The sequence below is a fragment of the Panthera uncia genome, assembly GCF_023721935.1.
Source record: "Panthera uncia isolate 11264 chromosome B3 unlocalized genomic scaffold, Puncia_PCG_1.0 HiC_scaffold_1, whole genome shotgun sequence".
Lineage (NCBI taxonomy): Eukaryota > Metazoa > Chordata > Mammalia > Carnivora > Felidae > Panthera > Panthera uncia.
The window spans coordinates 36,558,071-36,580,435 of NW_026057582.1; the positions used below are offsets into that span (position 1 = coordinate 36,558,071).

General features: G+C 39.7%; 1 protein-coding gene across 1 annotated transcript in view; it reads left to right on the plus strand.

Annotated features, from left to right (window-relative positions):
* PPP2R5E (protein phosphatase 2 regulatory subunit B'epsilon) overlaps nt 1-21,058 on the plus strand; it is a 108,083-nt gene extending 87,025 nt beyond the window's left edge. Inside the window, exons 5-13 of the mRNA XM_049614086.1 lie at nt 1,210-1,340; nt 1,460-1,519; nt 2,498-2,606; nt 4,026-4,079; nt 4,182-4,232; nt 6,025-6,144; nt 10,804-10,931; nt 12,984-13,085; nt 18,059-21,058. Of these exons, the coding sequence (XP_049470043.1) occupies nt 1,210-1,340; nt 1,460-1,519; nt 2,498-2,606; nt 4,026-4,079; nt 4,182-4,232; nt 6,025-6,144; nt 10,804-10,931; nt 12,984-13,085; nt 18,059-18,158 (855 nt within the window). The 3' untranslated portion in view covers nt 18,159-21,058. The remainder of the gene's footprint in view (nt 1-1,209; nt 1,341-1,459; nt 1,520-2,497; nt 2,607-4,025; nt 4,080-4,181; nt 4,233-6,024; nt 6,145-10,803; nt 10,932-12,983; nt 13,086-18,058) is intronic.
* The last annotated feature ends 1,307 nt before the right edge of the window (nt 21,059-22,365 follow it).

The following is a 22,365-nucleotide window of genomic DNA, read 5'->3' on the forward strand; positions in this document are numbered from 1 at the left end:
TCTGTCCCAAAAATAAAATAAACGTTGAAAAAAAAAAATTAAAAAAAAAAAAAAAGTTTCCAACTTAGTGTTGTTTAGTATATTCACCAAGTTGTGTATCCATGACTGCTATATAATCACAGAACGTGTTTTAGCATCCCGCAAAGAAACGCCATACTCCTTAGCGGACATTCTTCATTCTGCTTTCTGTCTCTGTGGATTTGCCTGCTCCTACAGTATGTGGCCTGTGTGTTTGGCTTCTTTCACTTAGCATGATGTTTCAGAGGCTCCTCCGTGTGGTATCAGTACTTCATTCCTTTTTGTGGGCTGAATAATAGTCCATTGTAGCACATTTTGCTCATCCGTGCATTAGTTGATGGCCATTAGGGTTGTTTCCACTTTGCGCTATTGTGAATCATGCCGCTGTGAACGTTCATGTACAGGTTTTGTTGTTGACATATGTTGATATCTTACCAGGATTCAGTTATTGACTGAGTGGAAGTCAATACAAGTGAGTGGAAGTTAAAAGAATGTCATCCATGTATAATAAACATACAGAAATCATAAATGTTCGCCTCAGTGAGTGTTTACAAAGTGAGTACACCTGTGTAACAAGAACGAAGCTCTACAAAAAAAACACTGCCAGGATCACTGGGGACTTTTAGATGTTGGCTTTGGTTTAGGTTGATTCATTTACCTGCATGCTCGGGTAGAGCTGAAGGCTTATCCTAACTGTATATTTGGAACATGAGCTCAGTAGGTAGTTTGTTATAGGAGTGCGGCAGCTGAAATCACAGACTCTAGGGCGTCAGTTGTTTGGTTTCAAACCCCAGCTTTGCCATTTATTAGTGTGAGACCGGGGGCAAGTTGCCCAATGACCTCTGAGCCCCAATTTCCTCATCTGTAAAATGGGGATAACACTACTTTATAGGAAGGATTAACATAAGTAGATTGCTTAGAAAGTTGCATGATAATCGTGCTAAGTGCAGTATGTGTGTTACCTCTTACTGTTGTTATGATGATTATTATTGTGTTTATCTCTTCATTAGAATGTAAGCCCCTTGTCTGACTGATTTATCTTTGTATTTTCAAAGACTAGCACTGTGCCTGGCCCATAATAAACTTTTGAGGAAGGAAAGGAGGGAGGGATTTTAAATCATGAGTGGCAGAACTCCTAAATCCTTTCCTGAAACCACTTCTGACTTCTACTCTGTCTTTCATTTACAACAGCTTTTGGAGCTATTTGACAGCGAAGACCCTCGGGAACGGGACTACTTAAAAACAGTCTTACACAGAATTTATGGCAAATTTCTTGGTCTTAGAGCATTTATCCGAAAACAGATTAACAATATTTTTCTAAGGTAAGTGAAGGGTGGGGGGGAGGACGAGTAAAATTGGTGGTTTCATAGAAGTGTTAAGTAAACATCAAATATTTGAACATCATGTACTGACTTTATTCTTTCTTTCCTTTTTAAAAAAGGTTTGTTTATGAAACAGAACACTTCAATGGTGTAGCCGAACTGCTGGAAATATTAGGAAGGTAAGCACATTTTTAGCTAATTGCTAATCTCAGGTGAATAACATTTTGCAAATTAGATTCAAGTGGCACAGGGCAACTCTGACCTAGATCTCTTGCTGTATGTACATCGGGTACTCTAATTTGTGCCTTAGCCTATTTCCCAGCTGACCCTACAAGACGTGATTTCTTGTTCCCCCTTGTTCCACAATTAGGCATTCCTAATTCTACCAGAATGACTGAAAGAGCTGACAGTTTGTTCATTGCTACAGAGACAGTACATCTGATTGCAGCCAGGCCAGTTACTCCAAAACACCTTATTCTAGTTAGTTTCTAGGCTACCTGTCCTTTGCCATATCTTTTGATCACAAGTTCAGATAAATTGGAAGGATTGCCTTTTTCACAGGAGCCATGTACCCAGGTGTAGTTCTTGAACAGCTGCTGCCTGGACGAGTGGAATGAATTGGAAAGAGACAGCTGTTGTGTAGGTTTCTACACACAAGGGAGGTTAATGTAACTGGACAATGTGATTACTTAGTCTCTCCCCCTAATAGGAGGAGAAAAAGAAGGTGGAGTCCCATGGTTTTTTCTGTGATTTCCCCAGGCTGGGCTCTATACCTGTGGTATTCTTGGTCTGAGAAGAAATTCCAGGAATGATGTCTACAAACGGAAAGGGTCATAAGTGAGCAGTTTTAGGGGGAAAGAAAAATAAAGAGTCTTTGATCGAAGAGCTTTCTGTTGCTCAGAATCATTTACTCGGTTTAAGAGCATGAGAGCCCATGCTAGGAGATCATCAGCAAATTTTCTTTAATTTCCTTCCTGCTTAAATGTGCTCTTTGAAGTAACTGGGAAATCTTGGATGCCACTGGGGTGGGGTTTAGGTTGTTCTGGACCCAACAGAAACTGATTCCGATTTAACCTGGTCCTTCCATGAACAGGTGGTCTCGGTTTTGCTGGTTGTGATCACGCTGCTAATTCATGTTTCTTTTTTCTTTTTCCTAGTATTATCAATGGCTTTGCTTTACCTCTTAAGGCAGAACACAAACAGTTTCTGGTGAAAGTGTTGATCCCTTTACACACTGTCAGGAGCCTATCACTCTTCCATGCCCAGGTAGAATTTTATGCAAGTTCTTTTGGAAGCACAATTAAAAGTTTATAAACTCAGTGTTTCTTTGATATTGATATTTCCTTACGTAAACAAACAAACAAACAAACAAAAAACTCATTCAAGTATAAAATACTTCCCGAGGAAAATTAAAATGTGTGTTAATGTTTTCTATGCATAAGGGAATCATGGGAGTATTTTTCAAGAGGGAGGAACATCTATTCCGCCATCTCATTTTACAGAGAACTTTAATGACTAGTGCACAAAATTATATACTGAACATAGAATAAAATATGTGTGTTTTCCAGATTTAGATCTCTGGACTCGTAATCGTTTTTGAGTGTTCTGGAATATTTGATCTCATCCTCATTTGCATCAGCCTGTCACTTGCTCTCTGCCCCCTCTCTTGGTTAATTCACTATTTCCTTCTCACTTTCTTCAGGCAAATAAACACACTCCCAAGTAAACAAATCAATCAGTACTTTCACATCTTTTTATTTTTAGCCTCTATGACTTTAAAAAGCATCCTCTGTCTTGTCCCAAGTCTGGTTTCCATGCTAACACTGCCTTGCGTGGTACGTGTGTCCCTAGGGGACAGATAAATGATGTAGTGGCATTTTAATTTTAGTATTCCAAACCAATGGGAATGTTTTGAGTTTGCATAAAAATGTCACACATTTTTCTGAGCAGTGTTCCTCTTTAAATGTGAAATTCTGTGTTTCGAGGAAAAATTAGTCCATATGTTTCTAATTTAGAACACCATCAAAATGTTGTTTCGCAAGGGTGGATTTCTTGTCCAAAAATCTTTACGAGCCCTTTTACAAATCTTGCCTCTGGTTTTTGAAATCACATTTCATGATCGTGTAAAAGAATTCTTACCTAGCTGGGCTACCATCAGATGTAAAACTTCACATTTCTCCCGGTTCTAACTGTGGCAGGTACAACCTTTTATCTCTTCATGAAACCGCTTCAGCCTGCATGGGCCACTTTAGGCGGTCAGCAAGAGGTTTAGTAAGTGCCTGCCTTTCGTGTAGGACTCTTCTGGAGCCACAGTAAAACCCCGTGCTGTTGATGTTGGCACAGAGAGAAAGGAAGCCCATGCGATGTAGCTTAGACTGTATGTAGATGAGATACTTTCAGAATATACTGAATGTGATATTTCTGCTTTTCATTAGCTGGATACTTCATGTCTCAGTATCCTTTTTTTTTTTAACAAAATTCCCCTGGGGCGTTATTAGTGTCAATCTTTGGCTTGAAAAAGTAGCTTTTTATTTCATTTTATATATATTATATTTTTAGAATGAATTGAACATGAAATTACTAAAACCAGAGTCTAGAAACTTTGTAGGAAGTTTTGATGTATCTTTGAGCCCTTTTGAGTATATAGCATTTCCAATTTTGTCTTTCATTTTTCTGTTTCTCCAGCTGGCATATTGCATAGTACAGTTTCTGGAGAAAGATCCTTCACTCACAGAACCAGTAAGTATTTTTTCCATAATTTCAAAAGATTTCAAAATGACTATTTTTCATAGAGTCTATGTAGACAATTAAGTACCATTGTTTTTCTCCTTTTCATTTTAGGTTATTAGGGGGTTAATGAAATTTTGGCCTAAAACATGTAGTCAAAAAGAGGTAAGTGCTTAATGTCAGCGTGTTAATAACTCACTAAATACTTTGTAGAGTGTCAGGCTCTGAGCCGATAAGTATGTGTAAAAATCCATGATCTCGTCTAATCTTCATTTTATCTCTGTCAGGCAGGTCTGTAAATATTCACATGTTACTAGTTTTAAAATGGAAGCATGGAGAGCTGAAGTAGCCTGCCTGAGTGGATGCTAAGTGGAAGGGAGTGGGTCAGAATCCGCCACCCTGATTCCTGAACCCTGAACTTTTATCACACTCTGCTCAGTCCCAGGGAAGCCCAAGGCAGGCTCCGGTCACGTGCCCCACTATCTAGCTTTATCGAAGTCACCTTTCCAGTGGCCACCCTCATGGTGTGGAGGTTTTGGTGTTGCTGTAGATAGGTGCTAAAGCCACCAGCCCAAATACTCCCCATTTTAAAATAGAGTATAGATGGGATCTTACTGTCTACAATTGTAAACTATGTTACAGACCTCTAGTTCCAGCTCTTCAGAAGTGGCCCTGGAAATCCCTGACCTTCAGTCGTTTGTACTTTTGCTAAGACCTAACCAGCCATGTGCCCTGTGAGGAGGTTGTAGGGGAGGAAGTCTCTTAGCTTAGCTGTGAGCCTCGCTGGGTGCCAGACCTGCACTCACTCTTCTATAGAAACCATGTGGAAAATGGCCCAGCAGGAAAGGTCATCTGTTAGCTTGACATTTTGGGAGACTTGGGGGAGAACTCCTCTATGTGTCTTGAGAAATGGCAAGAGTCAGCTGCCTACTTTGTATTACTTTTAACAGAAATACCCTCCTTTTCAAATCAGTTTCAATTCTCCAAAACCCTACTTTATACAATTTCAAGAAGTCATCTGACTTTTTAATACCTGTTAGACAAAATTAAACTGTACATTGCTGTCCAGATGCACCTGAAGATTTGAAAACGTTGTCATATGTCGTATTTTAATTGCATAGTTAATTTTTTTTAAGGTAATTATTTTTCCGTGCCTAAATGGGTAACTCTTTTTTATTTCTCTGTAAGTTTTCCGTTGTATTTAAAACAGTCGACTGTGCTATTGATTTGGCTCCATTTTGTGATCTAAAAGCTCAGTTTCTTGAGACACATAGTGCCGAGGCTGAGACTCGTTGTGCTTTATGGTGGGCAATTGTGCGCGCTTACGTGTGTGTTGTACGTAAGTGTGTGGAGGCGAGGAGATGGGCTCAGTGCGTGCTAATGGGATTAAAATGGTACCTGCATGGGGGTGAAGCTGCTCATTTGTGTCTCTCCGTCTCTGTTAACTGGTGAATCCTACGGGAGCACCTAGCACGTAGCAGGGGCTGAAACACTTAGCAGATACCTGCATGCGCCACTGTGGACCTTTGTTCATCATGCAGGAGGACCGCTTTTCCCACTGTTTGAAAAATAAGAGTAGGGAGGCAGATGCTAGCTAGGTGAGAGCAAAAGAGGGGAGAGCCCCAGGGACATTGCTGTTTCCCAAGGGCCCTGCCGCCACATGTAAGTGCCCCCTCCCCCTCCCCCCCCTTTCTGGGTTAGATGTAGCACATAGAGGAATTTTTCCAAAGTAAATGGAATCATATTTTCAAAGCTATAGGGACTTTGCTTTTCATAAGTACCCTCTGGTGAATTCTTTATGAAGTGAACATCTAACGTAAGACAATGCCTAATTTTTTCCTGTTTGGTTTTATGTGTAAATTTTTCTTAAAACATTACAAACTCTCATGACTCCTCATCATTCATTTGGATTTTTTAACGAAGTACCTGAGGTTTTGCGTTTTGTATGTACTTACAGGTCATGTTCCTTGGGGAGCTGGAAGAAATATTGGATGTGATCGAACCCTCCCAGTTTGTTAAAATCCAAGAACCTTTGTTTAAACAAATTGCCAAATGTGTATCTAGCCCCCATTTTCAGGTTAGTAATAGAGGATGAGCCAGAGTGGCCTGTGCAACATATGTTATTTGGTAAAATTTTATTTGTATTGAAAGAAATGTAATGGGCACTAGCTACCTGTTGTTTTTTATTTGCTATTTTCTCCTATGATAATAATTTTAATAATGACCTCCTCTATGTTGAACACCTGTAATAGGACAGCCACCGTGATGATGCTTTCTGTCTAGTGACTTCAGTGTTCATGATCACTCTGCAAGGAGGGCATTACGAGTTTTACAGATGTGAACACTGAAGTTCGAAGTGGTAAAGTAATTTGTCTCCAGTAAAATGGCTGAGTAAGGGGTGGACTGGTAGGGTTCCTGCAGAGTGTAAGAGAGAATGCGAAATAAAGCTTAAGAGACAGAACACACACATTCTGTACTGTGCTAGATGCTTTACGTGCATTCTTTGTAAACTTCAAATTATCCTACGGGGCTCTCCCCACCCCCTCACCCTCCCTGCCTGCTGTGTTCTAGAAGAAAAAATTGAAATTCAGAGAATGATTTGCTCAGGGCCCCGAGTTCATAAGCAGGTGAGTCCCTTCAGTGTAGCTTCTTGTGAACGTTGGTGACCTTCCCGTGGCACCACTCTGCCTCCTTGTGGCCACTCTGGGGGAATCACAGGGAAGCGAACCCAGCCACCTTTTCCTCAACTGGGCCCATTGCCACAGTACTGCAGAACCCACACAAGAGGGAAGGGGTGACCTGGAGCGAAAACATGTTAGGTTTTATGCCCTTTCACTGTTTCACCAAGGTCCAAATCACAGACCTTGAAGATTGACTGTTTAGGTGCTGCCTGTTGACCGGAACAGATTGTTCAGATTGTAGCTGGTAGCACAGAATCACACACTGTTAACATGGTAGACTCGATGGTGAACTTTTCCCCTGAGCTGTCGGTATCCTGAGTAGGTAGGAGACAATTGGCTATAGTTGTCGTTTTAATTTTTGACCCAAAGACATGTTAGCATGTTAAGGCAATGATCTTGTGACACTCTAGCAATTATACCACAAAGCCAACCCAGAGAAAAAAAAAGTGGAAGCCATTTATATGAACCGTTACGTTGCATTCAGATGATACAACACATGTCCAGATAAACAAACCAAAACACAATTGCAGGATACTGTGTCGATGTTTGCATATTACGCATGGCCTGAGTGCTCAGGCTTCTGGATTGTCTAGCTTACTTTTCAGTTTTCATCAGGACGTTCGACATTGTGGAAAGCAAGGACCAGAACTGACTGACACACACACTCATATTCTCTCTCTCTCTCTCTCTCTCTCTCTCTCTCCCCCCCCCTTTTTTCTTTTTTCTCCCCCCCCCCCCCGCAAATGTCTTTTAAGATCACCAGGGAGCCTTAAATGATGCTCAGAAGCTTTAGAAAGGAGACAGTGTCTAGTCAGCTACTGCTATGTCCATTCAGGCTTCTGTAACAAAGTACCACAGACTGGGTGGCTAACGAACAGGAGAAATTTATTTCTATGTTTCTGGAGGCCGGAAGTGTGAGATCAGGGTACCGGCGCAGTTGAGTGAGGCCTCTCTTCGGAGTTGCAGATTTCTTGTATCCTTACTTATCAGTGCTATTGTATAAGCACTAACCCCATTCATGAGGGCTCCATTCTTACAACATTAATTACCTTTCAAAGGCCCCCTGTACTCATACCATCGTCTTTGGGGGTTAGGATCTCAACATATGAGTTTTGTGGGGACACAGGCATTCAGATCACAGGAGGCTTCTATAACAAAACACCACAGACCATGTGGCTTAAACCACAGAAATGTATTTCTCACAGTTGTGGAGGCTGGAAGTCTGAGATCAGAGTGTCGGCCTGGTCTGCTTCTGGTGAGGGCTCCCTTTCTGGCCTGCAGATGGCTGGCTGCCTTCTTGCTGTGTCCTCACATGGCCTTTCTTTGGTGTGTGTGTGAGGAGAGAGAAGATCTCTCTCTTCCTCCTCTTAAGACCACCAAGCCTATTGGATTAGGACCCCGCCCTTATGACTTCTTTTAACCTTAAGTACCTCCTAAAAGTCCTGTCTCCAAATACACCCACACTAAGGGTTAGAGCTTCAACATATGAATTTGGCCGGGGGGAGGGGGGGTTGGTGGGGGGAGGCAGTGTAGTCCATAACAGAAAGAAAAAATAATTCAAAATTATTTGACAGAAGTAAGACTTAGAACTAAAGAAAGAAGGACAGTAAAGAGGTTCTTCTTTTTCTTTCTTTTCTTTTTTTTTTTTTTTTATTTTTAAAATGTTTATTTATTTTGAGATAGAGTGCGTACTTGCACACGAGCTGGGGAGGGGCAGAGAGAGGGAGAGAGACAGAATTCCAGGTGGGCTCCGTGTTGTCAGCGCAGAGTCCGACTCAGGGCTCGATCTCACAAACCATGAGATCATGGCCTGAGCTGAAACCAAGAGCCGGACGTTTAACCAACTGAGACACCCAGGTGCCCCAAAGAGGTTCTTATTTATTCATTTCCTAAGTGTTCCTTGGTGTATCCAGCAAACATTTTTCAAGCGCCACTGTGTGTAGTCACATGCCTTTCACTACTTGCCCACCGTGTGGCATGGAGGTCAGACGGCTCCCACTAGAGACCACTCCATGTGCAAGGAGGACCGTGGGTCCCAGGAAACTAGTGGTTCTGTCCTAGTGTTAGACATGCTAATTTTTGCTTTGCATAAGCATTGCCTTTCCTCTTTAAGGGGCTTTGCTGGATACTGACTTTCTGTAAGTGATTTTGCATAGTAACACATACATCCATTAAAATACTTGTTAGCATTAAGTAGCAGGTAAACATTAGACTTGTAATTGGATGTAGGAAAATCCTAGGTTTCTCCTTCTGTACCAGCATACTCTGGTGGGCTCTTTAAAAGTTCTTCCCTTTGGTTGTAAGTTTCAGAGCAGCCTCAACTCCGTTCCTCCTCTTGTCCTTGGCTCTGCCTGCCTCAGCCACACCTTATGCTTCATGGTTTCTAGACCCATCGTCCATGTTAGCACTTCTGCTGTCCTTTCCTGTGATTCCCTCCGCCTGGAATGCCTTATCCTTCTTTGCTTCATCCTTCAGATCCCCATTTAGATGCTACCACCTGTGTTACATTGCTGCTACTCCTCCTCTCCCTCAGGTCATCCAGATCGTTCATTCCACTCTTTCCTCGGGCTCTTTGTTTCTTCTTTATCGGTACAGCATCTATCACGGGTTACATAGGATAGGCCCGTAGATCCCCCTTCCCCTGCTGGCATATGAGCTCCAAGGGGATAACAGAGTAAAGAAGTTAAGAGCAGGGACTTTGGAACCTGCCACTTGCTAGCCATGTGGATTTGAGGCAATGGCTTATATACTCTGGGCTCTATTTTCCTCATTTGCAAAATGGAAATGATGGCGCTTGTGCCATCATGAAGTCATGAGGATTCAATAAGGTCGTGTGTGTGTGAAACACGTAGCACGGTGCCTGGCATGTACTAAATATTCAATAATGACTGTCTTCTTTGTACTCTCAGGGTCTAGTGCCTCATGAGGCCCGGGATTTTTTTTTGAAGCAAGTTGAATAATGGAAAGGCTTAATTTCTCAGAGTCTATTGGTGGGTACATCTTGTACCATTTCATTAAATTATTAAATTTAAATTTAATGTAAATTTAATTCATTAAATTAGAATGTAATTTTTTAATCCCTCTGAATGAAAGAAGCCACTCTTTTTTTCTTTTTCTCCAACTCTAAAAAGCACCCTTGTCAAGATTTTAGCCTTTTTGAGATTTGGGGTTTGGTTATTCTTATTTTAGGTTCCTTTTGAGATTGTTTAGGTTATTTTTTTTGCCTTCCTTTGAATTCATAGAGTCCATTGGCTAGCATGGTGGTCAGAGAAAAGGGACCTGACATAGCAAGCAGGCGTCTGCATAGCCAGTGTCCCTAAGTCCAGGAACTGAGTGACTTTCTCCTGGCTGATGTAGTTCAAAGGAAGGGACCAGAAATAAACTGTGGAAAGAGTGTGGTCACGAGCCTGGAGTCCCAGTGCTCACCATTTACTGGCAATGTGAGCTTGCCAGGTTGTTAGCCTCTCTGAGACTCAGTGTCTCCATCTCTGCAAGGAGCACATGACCTTACTCCTCGGACGGTGGCAAGGATGGGACGCCCTGTGTGCAGTGTTGGCACAGTGGCTGGGCCAGGGGACGAGCTGAGCAAATGTGACTGGCCTGCGGGGACGGGCAGCTGGGTGTTTCTCAGCAGCTGGTGGCTGAATGTCAGCCACGTGCCGGGCCCTGGGGTTGGTCTGAAGTGTGTAGGATGAAAGAAGGGAGCCAGAAGAGAGTTGAAGACTTGGGGAAGGCAGTGTGCATTAGAGAGGAAAGGTGTTTGGAGTGTTGGGAGGGAAGATGTGAGCTCAGATGAAATGGGCAGTATTGAAGGAGAATACAGAGAAATAATAGGTAGGGAAACTTTTTTCCTTCCCCTAATTGATGAACCTTTTGGGAACTCTCTAAAAGATTTGAAATCCACAACAATGTAAAGTGTGATTAATACTTAATTTCACATTTGATTGAATGATATAAAAATAGTCTTAAAATATTTTTGTTTGGAGAGATTTTAATTTTGTTTTATCTGTCTTTTTTGCTCTCTTAATATTTTCTTTTTCTTTTCCTTTTTAAAGGTGGCAGAAAGGGCACTGTATTATTGGAATAATGAATACATCATGAGTTTGATAGAAGAAAACTCGAATGTCATCCTTCCCATCATGTTTTCCAGTCTTTATAGGATTTCAAAAGAACATTGGAATCCGTAGGTTTTCAGTTTCTCCCCTCTTCTTCCTATTCTCCCTCCTCACCCTTCCCTCTCTCCCTCCCTCTTTCTCTTTTGCTTAATAAAGTCTTGCCATGTGCCAGATGCTGTGCCTGTTGGTGAAGACAGATATGTGAAAACTCCTGTCTTTTAGAAATTCACTAACTGGTTGGGGAGACCCACAAGTAAACATATTTTATAAAACAGTGTTTTTTAAGTGCAGTTACATTAAAATCTCTGCTTCCATGAGGGGCTCCTGACTTGTCTGTGAATGTAGCAGAGCTTTTTTGGGGGTGGTCTGAAGTGAGAGGTGAGGGTTGCTGACATTGACGAGGGGGTAATGCTCAAAAGGATTCTTAAAGCAATGTGGCAGGTGGATGGGACGGGGAAGCCCTTTCATAGTGAGTCTCATCATCACATTAAAAGGCACAAACACATAAAAAGCACCTGTCAGGTTCTGAAACCTGTAAGTTTGGGAGGGCTAAATTACCAGGTCTTTTGGGGAGGTGGCTAGAAGATGGGGTGAAAAGGGAGAGTTCACCCCCCCCCCCCCCCCCCCCGCCCACATGAACCTTCACCAGTGGATGATAAGGAAATACTAAGGAGTCCTAAGGAGGAAAGTGCTTTGAATTGATTTGCATTTTAGCACGATCCATTTCTTAAAAACCCAAGTCTGTCATTACAAATGTTCTCTAGGAAGACAAGTTTAAAATCACTGAAGGAGATGTTTAACATCTAGTCCTATGAAAGTTAAAGCATTCTGTATTTGAATGGCTTTACATGTGTCTCTGGAATAGAAAGAAAATTTAGTGTGGTATTAGATATTAGTAAGATGTAATTAAGTATATTCCTAGTATGCGTTTAGAAGTTTTGCATACAACTGTAAAATATTACATTTCTTATTTTTCAAATTTGCCAAATTTTGTTATTAAAACTCATAAAAATAAAGAACTGGTAAATAATTCTCATTATGCAGGTAGTCTCTTGGGGACGTAGAGAGTGGTTTTGGCAAGTGTCTGTAGCTGCTCAGTGTACTGTATTTGGCTCTTCTCCATCACTATCCATTGTATGTGAGAAGGTCATTTCCCTCAACAGAAGGGAGCTTAAGTTTTCCTTTTAATAGGCACAGGGCAGAAGGACACAGCAGGTACATTTATGTTTTGGAACATCAAACCCACGGTTTTTTTGACCTATGGCCTGACTTTTACCAGTGCCTTCTTCAGTGGTGTTGGTAGCAGATTTGTTGCAAAACAGAAGTAATGGGCATTTTTGCAAAGGGCAGTGCTGTTTAGACTCTAGTCTGAAGATATCAAGCCCATCATGGGCATAGTCCTGAAGACGTCAAGAGCTTATTCTTCCACTTGATGAATCTATGTGCTGCCATTTTGGCCATTTAGCTACGTTCCACAGCTAACAGCAGCCATCACCAGCTTGCCGGTCACCTCAGCGACACATGTGTTGGGTTGGCGAGGGAACTTAGCAGGAGTGAATGGACTGAACCAGATCACAAATAGAAACTCAACTCATTAAACTGCCCAACTTACAGGGGTTCGGCATCCTGTCTTTGAATATGAATAACATACATATTTGTTTCCATGAGAACAGCTTTTGATTTTGATGAATTATGTATATTATCACTTTAAAAATAAAATTCTGTGCAAATTCTGGTCTCTAAGGTTAGTCCTACCACAGGTGCTCCTTTTTAGGGTGAAGTTGCTTTATTTTTATTCTTGCCTTTGTATTAAATGAAGTTAACAAGTGCCCACAGACAAGTCTATTCTGGGTACCAATAATTAGAAGGGCAGAATTAGATTTTTCTTTTTCTAATCCTGCCAACCCCTCCGAAAGATATCTTGCCCGGAACAGTGAAGAATGGAACTCTCTTGGTGTGGAAATGAACTGTAGGTCGTTTCTAGTTGTGGCAACTGAAAAGGGATGGAGATTTTGCAGTACAAGGAGCTCATTCAGACACAGGTTCCGCTCTCCCTCTTTCCATGCAGCTCCCATTATGTAAGACTAACCAACGTGTTCTCTTTTCTCTGTGCTTCCCAGGGCTATCGTGGCGCTAGTGTATAATGTGTTGAAGGCATTTATGGAGATGAACAGCACCATGTTTGATGAGCTGACAGCCACATACAAGTCAGATCGTCAGCGGTAACTTTTTAAAGCTTTTTTGTCAGCTGTGCACAAAACTGTTGAATTCTCTCCTTGCTCTTTGTCGCAGTTGCCCGATCGCACCCGAAATCATAAGCAACACACTTTTATTTCTTTCTGTGTTCACTTTTGCATGCTCATTTGCTGTGTCTTTATTGGTGTGCCACTAGGGAGCAAAGGGTCAGTTTGAGAAAGGCTGCTTTCCTCCTTCCCTTCAGTCATGTGTCTCTTCTACCTCAGAGTTAAGGGCCTGGCATGTAACTGGTATTTCGGGCCCATTTAAGGAATCCATCAGGTAGTTTGCCATCCGGGTTCACTCCCATTATTTGAGCTAGAATTGGGCAGATCTTGTATACTTCGCTCCAGCAAGAGGGGTGAGGCACCATTTTTGTTTAGTTCTTTGGCCCAGAACTTACTTTCTGCTCTAGAACACAACAAATTCATTAGGATGTAAAGGACAGTGAAAAGAACATGGAGGTGAAGAGTCTGGTATTATACAAATTTTGAAATGTTAGCGACCAAAAGGGAGCAAAAACCAGTTGAATTCTTTACATAAATGCTTATGGCTTAGTAAAGCCTTTCTTGATTTCATTTATATGTGATTTTTCAACTTCATTATTTCTTGTTCAACATGTCCAACTTTCTAAAAGAGTTTGTCTTGGTCCGTTTGGTTTGCTCTAACAAAATACCACATACGGGTGTTTTATGGGTAGCTTATAAACAATAGAAATGTATTTCTCTGAGTTCTGGAGGCAGGAAGCCAAGATTATGGTGCCAGCATGGTAGATAAGGGCCCTCATTTCTGATTCATAGCCAGCACCTTCTCACTGTGTCTTCACATGATAGAAGGGACAGGGAATCTCTGTGGGATCTTTTTTACAAGGTCACTAATACCTTTCATGAGGGCCCCACCTTCATGACCTAATCTTCTCCCCAGAGGCTAGCTACTGAACCCATCACCTTTGAAGGTGAGGATCTCAACCTAAGAATTTTGGGCAGGATGGGATGCAAATATTCAGATCTTGACATCGATATACTTGGAGAACTTGAGGAAGGTCTAGAGAGCTTGTTAGTAGTTGGACTTCTGGTTTCGCTTTGATCCAGAAGCAAATGTCAGCTTTGTATAGTATGGACTTTGTATACTATGGACTTTAGAAGATCCCAGGGGTGTGTACGAGCATTCAGACCCAAGACCTTGCTGAACCTCCTGAACAGAGCTATGTGTGGTTCCCTTGCTTCTTTGCTTTGCCTGATTTTGCATGTGTTACTTGCATTTTACTGATAAAAAGAGCAATGAGGGGAAAGGTTTGGTGGCGGGGCAGAGGACTATCATAGTGATTTTTTTAAAAAAATTACCAGGATGTGGTTATATTGAAAAGCAAATTTAATTATGGAATATGGCAAGTGGTTTGCCTGTAGGCAGAAGAGGCTGGGGTATTTTATACAATATTGGGATAAATATCACTTATGGGATATGTTGTGCCATATTTGTAATTTAAGGAACTTTCAATTTAACTGTTTACAGTTGTTGTAAATTATTACGTTTATAACCCTCCTTGGCTCAAACTCTTAAAGTCTTTATTTAAAAGTGTTATTTAAGTAGAGGAAATAAAGGGCACATTCTCATACTGTGGCGTACCATTAAAGAGTGTGTTTTACATAATGTCCTTTTCTTTTATAGCAACTGAAAACCCGTAGTTATTATCCTCTTTCAATAAGGATGAAAGAAAAATCTGTAGAATCCCATTAAGAGAAATAAAGACCTTATTTCTAAAATATTCAAATTGAATTAAATTAATTCATATGTATTGAATTTTGGTAGCTTATCATTTAAACTAAATAGACCAAATCCTTGAAAAAGATACCTATTGACCAAGGGGCCCAGGAATAGACTTGGTGAAGTTGATTCTGAAGATCTGGTGTATTAGAGTGACTTACCATGAGTGGACTTCAAAAAAAAAAAAAAAATTTTTTTTAACCTTTATTTGTTTTTGAGAGAGAAAGACAGAGCACGAGTGGGGAAGGGGCAGAGAGAGAGAGGGAGGCACAGAATCTGAAACCGGCTCCAGGCTCTGAGCTGTCAGCAGAGAGCCCGATGCGAGGCTCGAACTCGGAAACGGCAAGATCATGACCTGAGCCGAAGTCGGTCGCTTAACCAGGCGCCCCGGACTTTTTTTTAATGAAAGAAGGACTTTTTTAAAGTAAGGGTAATGTTTTGTTAAACGATCAATAGAAGATTGTACTGAATAGATGGAAACATTGGCTGCTCCCTGGATGTGAGACTAGGGAAAGGGAAGAAAGAGATTTATTTGGTACTGTTAGAGAAGAGCTAAATGGAAGAGTTTACTTCTGGATGGCACCAAGTTTAAGTGTTTCAGTTTAGATAAATTTTTTAAGTATTACAAACCTGGAAATGGTGAGTGGAAGAAATAACTAGCATTGTTATATGCATATGCTAACATTAGTGCGATGTGAAATTGAAATTGGAAGAGAATTTGACAGTAATCCTAGCATGACAGTATGGTTAAGCTTTAAAATTCCCACCTACAGAGAGAGAAAAAAGTAGGAAAGAATGGAATGACAGTAAACTACATCAGAAATATTTAGAATATTTGAAGGTAAAGTTGTCAGTATAAAAGATGTATAATAAGTCAGCATAAAACTCATCTGGAAGAAAGCTCCACAGGACAAATTGTATTGAATGCCATAAAACTTTTATTTTTTTTAACGTTTATTTATTTATTTTTGAGAGACCAAGGGAAAGTGTGAGCAGGGGAGGGGCAGAGAGAGAGGGAGACACAGAATCCAAAGTAGGCTCCGGCTCTGAGCTGTCAGCACAGAGCCTGACCCGGGGCTCAAACCCATGAACCGTGAGATTGTGACCTAAGCCAAAGTTGGATGCTTAACCGACTGAGCCACCCAGGCGCCCCAGCCATAAAACTCTTGATCACAGATGTGAATGAAATGCTTCAGGAACAAGATGATGGGTGTTTTAATGATGTCAGCACTTAATTTAAAGTTCAAATTAGGACAGTGTGAACCTAACATATGTTTAACCTGTGTTTTAGTCAGAGAAAGTTCCTGGGACCCCTGGGTGGCCCATGGTTTTGTGGGTTCCAGCCCTGCGTCGGGCTTTGTGCACTGAACCTGAGGAGCCTAATAGGAATTCTTTCTTTCTCTCTCTCTCTCTCTCTCTCTCTCTCTCTCTCTCTCTCTCTTTCTCTCTCTCTGCCCCTCTTCTGCTCACACACACTCTCTCAAAATAAATAAATAATTTTAAAAATTAAAAAGTTCCTAAACCCTTGCTTAACACCTTTTTCCCCCTCCAAATGAAAAGGCATCAGTGTTCTATGGTAACATTTATTTAGACCTAATATTATTCCTAAACCTTACTGAAAAACCAAAAATGATTAATTTACCAAACAGCTTACTTACAGTTAAGAATTTGGAATTCATGATTGGAGGATCATCTAATCTAGTCTCTATTGCCCTGCAGATATAATTCTTAGAGTCAAAATTACTGGAAAGAGACCTGTTGGAAAAATTGTTATGCCCATTGGAATTCATATTGTGCAGATTGTATTTGAAACAGCTGACACTAGTCATAGCATAAAGGCCTAAATTATCAAAATATTAATTATGAAATGATAATATTAATTATTATACTACAGAATCAAATATTTCCTCAAGACTAGTGGAATGAGAATATAAAATTAAGTACTTCTAGAGATTGGGGTTAATTTGTATGGCCGTAGATATCAAATACTTTTTTAAAACTTGGGGATGACGTTAAAAAATATGAGGCATTGGAATTATATACAGCTTTCACTTAACCTGTGTGGATTTCCCTGAGTGCATACTGTACTGTAACTGAGGTTAAGGCCTGGCTAGCTAAGGTGGCACAGGGACCATATCCCCATGGCTGAGATGGCAGGGCCCCCATTTTCAGGAAGGATCAGATTCACAACTCTTACCTGAGTCTGCTGTTTACTGGTTCATCACAGTATGAGAAAGCTAGGGATAGCGGTGGATTATTCTTAATAAATGGGAATGTACTTAATTTACGGTATAGTCCTATATTCCTTGATTTTGTGTTTTCTATCTGGTTGATGTTAAAATTAACATCCTTTCTTTTATCAAAATACGGTGATATAAAAGGTCCTTGGCAAAAAAAAATTTGTTGACCCTATTTTGGACATCCAGTTTTTTAGTAAAATTTATCAAATTTACCAGTCAAATTGGTATTGAGCCAAATTTGAAGGCTTGGAACATTAAACATTTGATTCATGATACTGTCAACGAAGTTCCTTCCAGACCGTTACAACTCAAGTCACAAAAGAAAGAACATTTTATTTGGTTGTATATATAGGTATAGAATAAGTTAATAACATGGATTTTGTGGTTGATTAATACTTGCAAGAACAAGATTCTGCTAAAGGATTTACTACACATGGTGTAGGGAAAATAGATAATAATAAAGGGAAAGTATATTTTCTTGACCTACTACTTTCTCTGCATCAGTATCATCCCTAGCATCCCTTTTGAGAAACTCTTTGGAGGCAAAGAGAAAATTAGATTTTAACTAGATCCCCAATAAAAATCGCTTAATGCGTCTTTGGATCTTTAAGATAATGGATACGTAGAAGTGACCTCTATTTTTGTTTCTTGGTCATTTTGAAGTTAACTTTCATTGTTAGGCTAAGTAAAAACGAATATTAATTTGAAATCTTAAAATAGTCTTGTCATCTCTTGCTCAGTACATTAATACAACGTTTCTGTGTATGTAAGTATGAAGAAAAAAAAAAAAAAAAGGCAAGAGAAAAACCGAAATGAAGAAATACCCACAAGCTTAATACCAAACTTTTCAAAGACTACTTCTAAAATATACATGGGGGAAGAGTAGGGGCAGTTACGGTTAGGTAATCTTTTCAGACTTTCCTAGTTGTTTACCTTGTATTCTGTTTTCTCCCCAGTGAGAAAAAGAAAGAAAAGGAACGTGAAGAATTGTGGAAAAAACTGGAGGATCTGGAATTAAAGAGAGGTCTTAGACGTGATGGCATAATTCCAACTTAACAGAAATAACGACAGCAGCATCACTAACCTGTGGAGTCACACATTTATGTAGTAGAAGATGGGAGGAACAGTTTTCTGTATTGTGCACCTTTGCAGTAGATTTCACATTTGTTTCATTATTACAACAGCACTGTATATACCTGTCTCTAAGTAAAGGAAAAAAAAAAAAAAGGACTTCAGTCCAAAGTTTGGACAGTAGATGGACTTCTCAGAACTTTGCAAACATAATCATTGTTCTAACCCTCTTTAAAAAAAAAACACAAAAAAACACAAAAAAACAAAAAACAGTCTTCAGAGATCTGTTGATGAAATTGCTATGTTAAAATTCTATTATCAGGAGTTCCTTATTTATCCTTAGCAGAGAGTATGAAACAATTTTCAAATGTGAACAATCTTAAATTTAGCTTGTCTTTCTGCTAAGCTGTTAAATGTATTTATAGTAATGGAAGAAAAAAAAAACTGTCATTTCCTTATCAGTTTGTATAACATCCTCCTCTGGATAACTTGACTGTAATTTAACATCTTTTCCTTTTGCACATCTTCATGAGTTGAATGTCCATGTGGAAGGGGACCATGAATTGTGAAGGTCCCTGGTAAAAGTTTTGTTTACTGGAGTGAACATCTTTCCAGTAACCAGGTAGTCCTGGTACTCCTTTAGTTTTAAAATTAGGAGTAAGAGAGAAGAGGTGATAAACATAGTAGGGAAGGGAATTTTGGGTTCATGCATCCAGTTTATGGTGGATCCAAATCAATGTCTTGAATCCTTTGAAAACAGGTACTGGGACATCATAGGCTTCAGTACCTGACCAGTATTAGTTGCATCCATCATTGAACACACATACCAGAGATGTTTGAGAAATGTCAGAAAACATCCTTGTGGACCATTTTGTAATAAGAAAGACAAACACTAAACAGTACAACCATGAGATCGATCACCAGGATTGTGAATCTAATTGGGAAGAGAGTTGAGCAAACAGCTTGGACTGTTTGGAGTTGTTGCCTTACTTTTTAATATGTATTTATAAAGTATTCCAGCAAAAGAGGATGTAGCCTCTGGGAAAAAACAAACATATTACAGTGTTTTTTGTAGATTCTCGTTCTATATCTCATCATAGCGCCAGCCCTGTTTTTAGCCAGAAAGGATTCAGGATAAACATTATTATGCATTCTGAATTGGATGCATATTCCTAACTACTGTATTTGTTACCAAAAGTGGTTCTACAAATGCTACTGAAAAAAAAAAATCTGGAAATCCCTAATGTCCTGAGTATTAATAATAAAGTTTAAAAATGCTTTTATATCAAAGGTGCATTGTGACCAAATTGTTTAAGAAAAAAACAAAAACAAAATTTAGGGCTGTATTATAGATCTATACCTTATTGGCTCTCTGCTTTGTATTTAAAAGAGGAATCTTACTACATCTTGGGGAGATAAGATGCTGATGAAATTTGTGTCCAGTATGTACTTAACCCGATGCGGTTGCATTATTATGTACTGAAAGATACGTGTTTTGGAATTTATTTTCAGGATGCTTTTGCTTGTTATGGACGTGGCAGCAGTGAGTTGATAATCCTAAACCTTCACCTCCAGCAGTATTCGTGGCATAGGGCTGATTCTGTGTTCATGTATTGAATTGTGATAGTAGGAAACATGAACATATGAAATGTTGTTGCTCTTAATAGAAATATAATATCAATATGGACTTGTATATTTTCTTCCTTCCACTTAAATATAAAGTAGAATATGCAGTTTTATCGTTTCCAAGAAAAAAAGGAAAATAAAAGCCGCTGACCTTTCTCCCCTATTAAGTGTTTCAGGATTATCAGGTCACAGTTTGTGCGTAAAAAAGTCTGCTAATTATGGATATTGTCATCTCAGTAACTTTGTAAAACAAAAACAAAACTTGGCTATGTTAATTCTGAAAAAGAAACAGCAGTAAAAGAGTCATATGCAACACCCAACACAACATGGTTTAATTGAATGAAGATTTTTTTTTTTTTTTTTTTTTTTTAAAGAACATTAATGGGGATTCAATGTAAAGCTGGCAGAGGCTGCTGAAATGAAACAACTTACTTTAAAAGTGCTGGAGCAAAGGTGCAAGTTCAAACACTAAAGATAAAAAATAAATTTGTAACAAATCATCTCCTTTAGCTCTTTTGATTTGAGCCCCGTTAGTTTTGAGTCTGCATTACATTTGTTTTTGACAGTATAAACTTGTTTGCCATTAATTCATCTTTTTAGATAGAGGACATTTAAAATCCCTGGTTCATGAACTCTCTGCCCATTACAACGAAATGCAGTCATTTGCGATGAGAAAAACGAGGATCCTGTCGTGCACCTCTCCCTGCCTCCGAGCAAAGGTGAGGACTGCACAGATACCCTTGATGTTAAATCTGGACGTTGACCATTCCAAACTGAGAAGAACAAAGCCGAATTTTAGACATATGTACAGAAGCAATTATAAATTTATGTCTAAAATGTATAGGGCAACTTCTGAGAAGAAACGCTGTCTTTCCTTTTTTAAACCGAAAGTGACAATGTGACATCTGTCATGTTGTGTCCGGTGGCGCAGAGTAACCGAGGTGACCTGACTGTTGCACTCTGTGACATAGTTAAGGCCGTACTTGCTGCATTCACAGCAGCCCCCTCTCTCTGTCCTTTCCCACATTTCTGCTGTTGTTGCAGCCTGACTTAATTGTGACAAATGCATCTTTGTGTTCTATTTTGTTGGCTTCATAATTTCCAGAACTATATATAAATATATTTTTTAAATAGCAAATATTGTAGTTAGTGAGTGACGATCACTCCAGCCTCATCCCTACCATATTGGTTTCAGGGATAGGATAAAGAGTGTCTTTGGAAGAAAAAAAAAAAAACAAAAAACAAAAAACGAAATCAAACCAAACCCTGTGGTTTTAGAATGATGCCGAGGTCTTAGGCTGTGGGCCTAGAACAACCATGTGAGTGAACTGACCCATCTCATACTTTGAATCAAGCATGCATTCCTTTTCTCGTTGTGCAAGTGGTCCCCAGTTGTTTCCCTCCCGTGTTGCGTTTTTGTTCCTTTAAATTTTATTATATTTTGCTCTCCCTGACATCTGACTGTTTTTTATAAAAAATAAAATAAAAAATAAAAAAAGTAAGAAATAACTAATACCCTCGATGCCGCTGGATACTCACAAGCAGGGTTATGCTCCTTCATCTTGGGCTTGCTTGCCTAAATGGAAGGGTTTAATTTATTTTGTACCTCCTTCTATGCGTGGGACAGTCCAGGAAAGAGCCGGGAATTGCTTGTAATTGCACCTGCTATACAGGAATGTATAGCCCTAGGCTCAATCACACTATGGAAAGAAAAAAAAAAAAGTATATTTAGAGCTTTAAAAGCTTTTTTATTTTTTTGTGGGGATCGGGGGGTGGGAAAGGGAAGATGTATGGATGTTACTGGCATTTTTAAGTCTTCAGAGTTTTTCTGTGTTTTTTTTTTCCCCCTTCTGTTTTGTCCTTTGCCTTTAATTAGGTGCACTGAGCTGGCCCAGGAAATGAAGAGATTCTCTCTTTTGATGCTATTACCAATGTTATCACAAAGTTGTGTCACCTGTAGCAGAAAGGTGGCACCAGACATGATCAGTGGTGTTTTATTTGCACATCAATATTTTTATTTTTATATTCTGGCTCAGCTGCTTCTCTGAGTGAAGTTAAGGAGTGACCCACAAAGGATTTTTGTAGTAGGCATATTGGCAATGTGTTTTATATTTCTCAGTATTTAATTTTGAAAATCTAAAAGGATTGTGCATCTTGAGAGAAAGTTGAGCAAATTTTGATCTAGTGGAATGTTAATTTGTGCTGCTTCCTGTGCACGATAGCAGCAGTAATCTCTCTCTTGGAAATAAACATCCCAGTTTATGATGTCTATGAATATAGGTTTCCTTTTCTTCCCTTCCTCCTTCCCACCCTTCCCCCCGCCCCGCCCTGCCTCCTTCCTGCCTTCCTTCCCTTCTACCTTCTCCGTTCCCTCCCTTCCTTCTCTTTCTTTACTTTTTTTTTTTTTGAAATCACTTATTGTAAATAAGTTGTAATCCAGACCTCATGTATCAATGGGGAACTTTCAAATATAAATATTACCAATACATTTTCTGGTTGTTGTCTGATTTTTGATTGAGGTCTCGTGAGAATGACATATCCATTGGTTTTCGTTTGAAAATTTCGC